At 39.8% G+C, this 10,097-nt stretch overlaps 1 protein-coding gene across 2 annotated transcripts in view; it reads left to right on the top strand.

Moving 5' to 3' along the window:
* Positions 1 to 9,724, top strand: part of tnfrsf1b (tumor necrosis factor receptor superfamily, member 1B) — a 33,232-nt gene extending 23,508 nt beyond the window's left edge. Inside the window, exons 7-10 of one of the 2 annotated variants that reach the window (XR_013818581.1) lie at positions 2,572 to 2,646; positions 2,808 to 2,845; positions 5,820 to 7,307; positions 8,516 to 9,724. Coding sequence is in view for 1 of the 2 variants with exons in the window: in XM_079844635.1 (XP_079700761.1) it covers positions 2,572 to 2,646; positions 2,808 to 2,845; positions 5,820 to 6,230 (524 nt within the window). In the remaining variant the exon portion in view is untranslated. Of the gene's footprint in view, positions 1 to 2,571; positions 2,647 to 2,807; positions 2,846 to 5,819; positions 7,613 to 8,515 lie in introns of those variants that run through there. The other variant, XM_079844635.1, reaches the window with a different exon arrangement.
* The last annotated feature ends 373 nt before the right edge of the window (positions 9,725 to 10,097 follow it).

The following is a 10,097-nucleotide window of genomic DNA, read 5'->3' on the forward strand; positions in this document are numbered from 1 at the left end:
CAAAACAGTTTTGCAGTCATTATGCTAAAATATTTGACTGTAGAATACCAATCAAGTATAGAGACAGAGCATATTTAGGCCACGCCCACACCGGGGGGGGGAAACAATCCAACGCTCTCCATTGACTTTGTATTGCGTGAGGCTGCCTCATTGTCATATCGGACTTATAAAAAAAAAAAACAGAACAATGTCTAAAAGCAGATATGTGACAAAGTGTACAGCAAACAAGCTAAAAACACAGAAATAAGTTTTTATACGCTGTCGACCCAAAAAAAGCGAGAGTTTAAGGAGACAAAAGTGGATAAAGGCAGTAAAACGTGACGCTTCAGCTGAAGAATGGGGACATTTTGGGATCCTGACACTCAGTGTGTCTCAGTATATCTATGTGTGCAGTAAACATGTTGTCACTGTTAAGTCAAATATCCAAATGTCAGTTTTATATATGATATTTCCTGTCGCTGATAACGTTCCCCTGTAGTGTGTGTACTTCTCAGTGTAATATAACGTGTCTCAATGGCCTGAATCCACTTTTTTTGTCCTTAAACGCTCGTTTTTTGGGTCAACAGCTTATAAAAACATCTGGGTTTCTGGTTGTGGGTTTTGTTTAGCTTGTTTGCTGTACACTTTGTCACATATCCGCTTTTAGACATTGTTCAGTTTTTTGTTATAAGTCCGAAATGACAAGGAGGCGCTTCACGCAATGCAAAGTCAATGGAGACGGTTTGATTGTTTTCCCCCCCGGTGGGCGTGGCCTTCAGATTATGACGCGTGTCGCTCTGTCTCTATTCCAGAACGCCACTTAAAGCTACACTGTGTAACTTTTTTAGTTTATTCTTTGCTAAAAACACTTAGTTCTTTCAAAAATATATGTGCTCATTAATGTATATTTACTTCTTTCAAGTAATTAAGTATTCTCGTAAGTTTATAATATGCCATTGTAAATACATACGGGTGAGGGTTCGAATGCCGGTCGCCATGTTGCCCCTCCATCTTGAAAGTACATTAGCCAAAGAGGGACATTCCCGTAAATTCGCGTTTTAACACTCGATGGCACTGTGTCGAATGTGGACGAGGTCGAACTGGAATTCATGTTAATCTTGGACTAAATCAGCCACCGTAGGAGTTAAAACGAAATCGTAATTGAGAGGAACAGAAACTAATATTCACTGGATGGTCATATACCTTTTCACCACTAGATGGAGGAAAATATCACACAGTGTAGCTTTAATAGAGTGCAATAATTCTGTTGCAAAAGTATTTTTCCCATGGTGAATCATAACAATACAAACTTTGATTTGAAGCAACAACAAAAACATTTAAAATTGGACAAGACTTTGTTGAGACGTATGAGGGAAAGAACTACAATCCCATGAAGCATTGCGAGTGATATGAACAATGGATAAATACAAAACTATTGATTTTGTATACACCGATCAGGCATAACATAATGACCACTGACTGGTGAAGTGAATGACACTGGTTATCTCTTCATCACCTGTTAGTGGGTGGGATATATTAGGCAGCAAGTGAACATTTTGTCTGCAAAGTCCATGTGTTAGAAGCAGGAAAAATGGGCAAGCGTAAGGATTTGAGCGAGTTTGACATGGGCCAGATTGTGACGGCGAGTCGACTGGGTCAGAGCATTGAGCAATGGTGATGCTTTTGGGCAATGTTCTGCTGGGAAACCTTGGGTCCTCCATCATGTGGATGTGACTTTGACTGGTCCCACCGACCTAAGCATTGTTGAGCCCATGTCCAGCCTCTCATGGAGACGGGATTTCCTGTGGCTGTGGCTCTTTCAGCAGATAATGCGCCGTCACAAAGCACAAATGCTTCAGGAATGCTTTGAGGAGCACAACAACGAGTTTGAGTCCAAATTCCCCAGATCTCAATCCAATCGAGCATCTGTGGGATGAGCTGAACAAACAAGTCCGATCCACCTTGCAATTTACAGGACTTAAAGGATCTGCTGCTAACATCTTTTCACCAGATACAACAGCAAAAGGGGGGACCAACACAATATTAGGTCATAATGTTATGCCTGATCAGTGTATATAAACAATACATTTTATGTTCATTGCAAATATGCATATATGCATTGTTCGAAAGAGTTCATTTGACATGATTTGCGTGTCTCGATTCCCCGATTGGTGTAGATTGCTTTGCAGAATCATGGGTAATGTAGTTTTCAACTGATATAATGTGTTCTGATGGCTTTAACAGAAGCATATACCATCGATTAACAACTTCGATAGAGCGTTTTTTACGTTATTTTAAAAACTGATTCCCCTGTTGAGATTGAAAATGAATGGAATTCATTTGCCATGATATTTATGTGATGTGATGATGGTATTTTGAAGAATAATCTAGTTTTACCATCCAAACATATCTGGAAAAGCCTAGCACTTTTTGTAAGTGAACAATTACTCAACTTTGATCTCATGTTGATTGTCCATGCATGTCAGTGAGTCACTTTTTGATGCTTGTGACAATGATTTTTTTCATGTCATGTGTTTCCTTCCTGACCTTTTCTTGTTTCTGTGGTCTGTCTTTATCTCTCTGTCTCTCCAGTCGTTGTTTGTGGTGTTCTGGTTTTGCTGACGCTGACAGTAATGGTGATTACTTGCAAGTTACGTAAGAGAAGAGGTATAGTGGGTATTTTCATATGAATTATGAAGAGATCAGAGAAGTGATTTTGATGGATCATTTCAATGTTATCAGCTTCTTCAGATTCTGTACTTTTTTACATTTTTATCATGATCGCATGTTTTACTTTCGGTGACGTCTCTTTTATTAACTTTCTCCAGCAGGTTTACAAAAGGTTCCAATCACAGATGGCAGCAAGGTACGTTTTTTAAGTGCATACTGCACAATACTATTTTTTTAAAGAAAATTGTATGTTTAAGGCAATTATTTTGGTGTAGCTTTACTATCAAACAAGGTAGCACAATATTAATTTAAAGTTTAAAGTCAGCAAGCATAAATTCAGAATAGCATACCATCATAATACTATGTCTGCCATATAAAGATATAGTAAGTCTATATATCTTGTGTTCTTACATATAAAGGATAAGCATACTAGCATACTACTCTTACTATTCCTGCCACGTAGAGATATAATAAGGCTGTGAAATCGCCCTATACCCTTAAATAGGGCACTATTTAAGGGGACAGCCATTTGCAGTGGTGTCCGAAACCATAGTGTACGTTATTGAGTGCACTCATTCAATCCCACAATGCACCGCAATAACAAGTGTACAACTATGCCAAAGCGGCAGCCCTTCCAGCTCACTTGTTTTCATTCTCTCCTTCAAGTGGACTATATTAGTGGAGTGATGTAGGGAATGAGGGTATAGGAGGCGATTTCAGACGCATATATATATATATATATATATATATACACTCACCTAAAGGATTATTAGGAACACCTGTTCAATTTCTCATTAATGCAATTATCTAATCAACCAATCACATGGCAGTTGCTTCAATGCATTTAGGGGTGTGGTCCTGGTCAAGACAATCTCCTGAACTCCACACTGAATGTCGGAATGGGAAAGAAAGGGGATTTAAGACATTTTGAGCGTGGCATGGTTGTTGGTGGAGTATTTCACAATCTGCTCAGTTACTGGGATTTTCACGCACAACCATTTCTAGGGTTTACAAAGAATGGTGTGAAAAGGGAAAAACATCCAGTATGCGGCAGTCCTGTGGGAGAAAATGCCTTGTTGATGCTAGAGGTCAGAGGAGAATGGGCCGACTGATTCAAGCTGATAGAAGAGCAACTTTGACTGAAATAACCACTCGTTACAACCGAGGTTTGCAGCAAAGCATTAGTGAAGCCACAACACACACAACCTTGAGGCGGATGGGCTACAACAGCAGAAGACCCCACCGGGTACCACTCATCTCCACTACAAATAGGAAAAAGAGGCGACAATTTGCACAACCTCACCAAATTTGGACAGTTGAAGACTGGAAAAATGTTGCCTGGTCTGATGAGTCTGGATTTCTGTTGAGACATTCAGATGGTAGAGTCAGAATTTGGCGTAAACAGAATGAGATCATGGATCCATCATGCCTTGTTACCACTGTGCAGGCTGGTGGTGGTGGTGTAATGGTGTGGGGGATGTTTTCTTGGTACACTTTAGGCCTCTTAGTGCCAATTGGGCATGGTTTAAATGCCACGGCCTACCTGAGCATTGTTTCTGCCCATGTCCATCCCTTTATGAGCACCATGTCCCCATCCTCTGATGGCTACTTCCAGCAGGATAATGCACCGTCACAAAGCTCCAATCATTTCAAATTGGTTTCTTGAACATGACAATGAGTTCACTGGACTAAAATGGCCGCCACAGTCACCAGATCTCAACCCAATAGAGCATCTTTGGGATGTGGTGGAACGGGAGCTTCGTGCCCTGGATGTGCATCCCACAAATCTCCATCCACTGCAAGATGCTCTCCTATCAATATGGGCCAACATTTCTAAAGAATGCTTTCAGCACCTTGTTGAGTCAATGCCACGTAGAATTAAGACACAGTATTAGTATGGTGCTCCTAATAATCCTTTAGGTGAGTGTATATAGTAGGGAAGTATGCAGCCAGTGTTTTGAAAATGGGCACATTGCATTGTGGGATACAGCAGGGCTCGACATTAACGCTTGTCCGGGACAAGTGGATTTTTTGAAGGGGCAAGTGAAAGAGAATTTTACTTGCCCGACGGACAAGTATCCTGATAAAACGTCATTAACAAAAATAACTAGGGAATCACCCAAATGCAAGAATGATTCTGCATTCATTACTGTAAGTGGCGATCGTCAGTGAATGATAATAATGTATAATGAACTGACGGTAACGTTGCTATGTTGACGCTCGCGCAGCCTCTCGAGGAGAAATCGAAACAAATGTGCGACGCTCACACAAAGAAACTCAGTTAACACACTGCCGTAAAAATGTGGAGTTTATTTATATTTATAACATGATACAGTTGCAACGTCACATTACCAAGAGTGTTGTTTTCCTGAATAACATTACGACTGAAAAGTACACTGATTTCATATGACAGTTCCATAAACAATTATTAACATTAAGTCACTTACATTTTAGATGCAATATTGAGTGTTTTTGTTCTATTTCAGCAGCGAAAATATTTCCAAAAGATCACAGCAGACGCGTGTCACCGCAACAGCGAGTTAGTGAATGATTCAGCGTTTTGAATGAATTGATAGAATCAAAGATTCAATAAACTATTCGTAAACGACCGCCTCATTCTTGAATGAATCAGCGTTTGAATGAATTGACTCAATGACTCACTCATTAAGAGTCACCTGCTGCCACCTACTGGTGGTTTAGTTTCATCTTTCCAACATTTCTTATTTGTATATTCAAAAAATATTTAAAACAATCTCATAACATTATTTAATGCAGTTGTAATTTTTCAGTGTAAATTATTTAATTTGACTGGTAACAGCCAGTGTCGTCTTCTAATATAAGTTATTGATCCAATTTAAGAATATAAAAGGAAAGCTGAAGCATAGCCTATATTTAAAAAGATTAGGGGAAAATGCCCTTTATAAAAGGTAAAAATATCACAAATATGCATATGTCAAAGCTGATTGAACACTGGTGAGAATATTGCTTCAGAATAAATTTTATTTACAACACACACAAAAAAAAAATCTTTTTTTTTTCAGGACAAGCACATTTTTTACTCGGACAAGTGGATGACAGATTTACTTGTCCGAAGGACAAGCACATGAACATGCTTAATGTCGAGCCCTGATATTCCGCACATCCTCATTTCACTTTTCCCATGTCTTCAGCTTGAGCAGGTTTCTTCAGAGAGCGGCATGCCTGATTGTCAGCATCTATTACACGCCGAGAAGTGCCAGAAGGAGCCGTCCATGAGTTCCTCGGACAGCCAGAGTCAGCCGGACTCCAGCCAGAGTCACAGCAGCGGAGACTGGGTGGAGCGCACCAGCCAGGAGGAGTCCCTACCAGAGCCTCCATCCGTCTCCAGCCCCGTAGTCAATCTCAGCATCACGGCCACCTTCAACTGCCAGCTGAACCCGGGGACGGCTTCCTGCTCCATCCCTCTGAGCACATCCACACGGAGTCCACATGTTGAAGCTCCAGTGCCGCTCTCTCAAGAGGAAGTCTGTACATCCTGCCAGCAAGAGGACGGGAAGGAGGCTCTGCGGTCAGTGCAGGAGAGCGGCCCGTGTGCCTTCTGATCAGACAAACTACACTTTTAGATAAATATATTTGCCAAATGCCCGAATGCAATGCGCTGTTGAACAGAGATTTATTGCATTATTTAAGGGCGTTTTCACACCTGCCTTGTTTGGTCCGGATTTTCGGACTTTTCAGTTTGGTCCAAATCAAAATGACCGGTGTGAAACTTCCACCGTACCACGGGCCGGATCAAACAGACGAAATTTGGTCCGATGAAAAGAGGTCGTCTCAATCCGGATCAAACTGAACAAGCTTCGGTTCGTTTCTAGTGTGAAAGCGTTTTCTGTGTGGTTCACACTTTCAGACCATTTACAGGAAGTTCCTGTTTATGTTTAAATATTATAATGTTATTTTTAAATTTCATCTCGGCTACATTGATTATGAAAAGTGAAAGATGCGCAATATTTCATAAGACAGAAAGTCAGAAATAATTTTGAACGAAATTTTGTATGATTTTGCTTAGAAAGCCTTTCTTTAAAGTGAATTTCGTTTTGTATAAATTGTATCTTAAATTTAATTAATGTTTAATCAGATAATTGCCTGGATTTAATAAATAAGAAGCTAATAGTCTATAGCAGACAATAATGGCGGGAGCGATCACATGCTTTGAACTGAAGCGTCTCAAATAAACCCAAACTCAGCAGATACTCGTCTCACAAACATGAGAAATATGTGTTTATAAAGCTTGAAATGTCCACTTTTAAACGTAACTAATAAAAAATAGTCCAGCAATGTGCACTGTTCACTAGTGGCGGCGATATGCGTCCGTTCATTCATTCTTGTCAAAGACGCGTCAGACGCACGTCCGTTTACAAACCAATCAGTGTCCAGATGCCGATAGACGAAGACGAGTGGACTCAAGTGTGTCATGTTCAGTTCTTTAGTGCGATCGCATAATTACAATATGACCAAACCAAAACTAACCCAATGTATAAAATGTATCAAAACATGAACTTCGGTTCGGATCTTGGTGCGACTCTCAGGTGTGAAAACGCCCTAAAAAAGGCTCACGTTACTTCTTGTTACTACGTTGCAAGCGGACGTTACTAATGCTAATTAGGGGTTTCTTATCTACAGTGGCATGAAAAAGTGTGTGAACCGCTTGCAGAATCTGTGAAAATGGGAATAATTTTAACTAAATAAGAGGGATCATATAAAATGCATGTTGTTTTTTATTTAGTACTGTCCTGAATAAGATATTTTACATAATTTCTTTTTTACATATAGTCCACAAGACAAAAAAACAGCTGAATTTATTAAAATAACACCATTGAACCATTGATTCTCAGTGTTGTGTGTCGTTCCCTGATGATCCACGGCTGTGTGTGTGTGTGTGTGTGTGTGTGTGTGTGTGTGTGTGTGTGTCGTTCCTTGATGATCCATGGCTGTTTGTGTGTGTCGTTCCCTGATGGTCCACGGCTGTGTGTGTGTGTGTGTGTGTGTGTGTGTGTGTGTGTGTGTCGTTCCCTGATGATCCACGGCTGTGTGTGTGTGTGTGTGTGTGTCGTTCCTTGATGATCCACGGCTGTGTGTGTGTGTGTGTGTGTGTGTGTGTGTGTGTGTGTGTGTGTGTGTGTCGTTCCCTGATGATCCACGGCTGTGTGTGTGTGTGTGTGTGTGTGTGTGTGTGTGTGTCGTTCCCTGATGATCCACGGCTGTGTGTGTGTGTGTGTCGTTCCCTGATGATCCACGGCTGTGTGTGTGTGTGTGTGTTTTGTGATGGTTGTTCTTGAGTCTCTTGTTTGTCCTGAGCTGTTAAACTGACCAATGTTCTCCAGAAAAATCCTCCAGGTCCTGCACATTCTTCAGTTTTCCAGCCTCTTCATATTTGACCCTCTCCAGCAATGACTGTATGATTTTGAGTGTATGATCTGTATGACTGTATGATCTTTTCACACTGAGGACAATTGAGGGACTCAAACACAACTACTAAAAAAAGGTTTCTGAAGAACATTGGTCAGTTTAACGGCTCAGGACAAACAAGGGACTCAAGAACAACCATCACAAAACACACACACACAGCCGTGGATCATCAGGGAACGACACACACACACACACACACACACACATACAGCCGTGGATCATCAGGGAACGACACACAGCACTGAGAATCAATGGTTCAATGGTGTTATTTTTAATAAATTCAGCAATTTTTTTGTCTATATGTAAACATTTTTAATGTAAAATATCTTATTCAGGACAGCACTAAATCAAAAACAACATGCATTTTGTATGATCCCTCTTATTTAGTTCAAATTATTCCCATTTTCACAGATTCTGCAAGCGATTCACACACTTTTTCATGCCACTGTATATATCCGATGCTCATATCTGATGATAAATGCACACATACTGATAAAATGTATATGTTTAGATAAATGCATTGGCAAATTCCTGAATTCAATGGATGAAAAAACCGCATAGGTTGATTAATAAGCTCACATTACTACTTTAGCACTATTTGTATATTTTTTCAGTGACATCTGAAGAGCAGGGTGGCTGAAGGCTGATTTAATTCCACATCATTTGATGATAGCAACTTGCACATAAACATAACTGCTGGCCCAGCTAGAAAACATTCCATCATACTTCACGCCACACTAAAATTATCTCACCAAACGGGTAAAGTCGACCAATGATCATCTAAAGTACCAAATATTGGCCTGGCTGACATTGGCCGGTTTCGTTGTTATAAAGCGTTATGAATACTTATTTAGTAATTGTGTTTGACCCATAAAATACAACATTTGTACCATGTAATACACACACACACACACAGACACACACTCACACACACTCACACTCACACACACACATACACACTTTTTGTATTAGTTTAACTGTTAAAGTAATAAATTAGAAATAGAAATGATTAGGCTACCCAAGATTTTTGGATATCAAATATTGTAAATACCAAACAAAAATATTATATTTAATTTAAAGTGGGTTTTTTTATCACTGGTTTGGTTACCAATATTCTTCAAAACATCATCTTCTATGTTGAGATAAACCGAGGGTCAGTAAAGGAGGGCGAGTTCTTACTTTAGGCTGAACTATCCCTTCAATGAACAATAAATGGATGTTTGGACGTGTGAAGCAAGCGCCACCCAGTGGTGATTTCCTCTACCTCTCTTGCAAAGTGTTTTTCTGACTATTGATTTCCCGTCATGATATTGACTCTGAATGTGTTTTTAGGGATTGCGTGAGATGAATGAGAAGTCTGTTTCACCACAGGTTGTCCAAAACGTTTGTAAAAGTGAACATACTGTATATATAAGTGCATTGCTAAAGATGACAGATATATAAAGAATTATTTTTTTATGCTTTTAAATGCTTTTTAAACTTGTACATTGATTTTGTCATTTTGTATATACTGTTATAAAACACAATATTGTTCCAAATTGTTATATTTTTCTGTTAGGCAAGCTGTTACTATTTCTTACAGATGATTTTTCACCTTGTGGACAATAAAGTCTTTTGAGTGACCTAGCAATGCTTTGGTAATATGGCAGGAATCTCCCGCTGCTCAGTTTATTCAGCGTGAATCGCTTTGATTTAGATATTTCATCAGAGACCAAACTGTGGAAACTCCTTTATGTTGGTGGACCTCCAGCACAGAAAGCGGTTTAGGATGAAAGTGTTTAAAGGGTTAGTTCACCCAAAAATGTAAATTCTGTCATTAATTCCTCACCCTCATGTCGATCGACACCCGTCAGACCTCCGTTCATCTTCAGACACAAATGAAGATATTTTAGTGTAAATCTGATGCTCTGAAAGGCCTCCATTGGCTCAACTTTACACTCTCAAGACCCTTAAAAGACACTAAAGACGTCGTTACAAAGTCCATCTCACTACAGTGCTTCTAC

The sequence above is a fragment of the Gobio gobio genome (assembly GCF_949357685.1).
Source record: "Gobio gobio genome assembly, chromosome: 19".
Classification (NCBI taxonomy): domain Eukaryota; kingdom Metazoa; phylum Chordata; class Actinopteri; order Cypriniformes; family Gobionidae; genus Gobio; species Gobio gobio.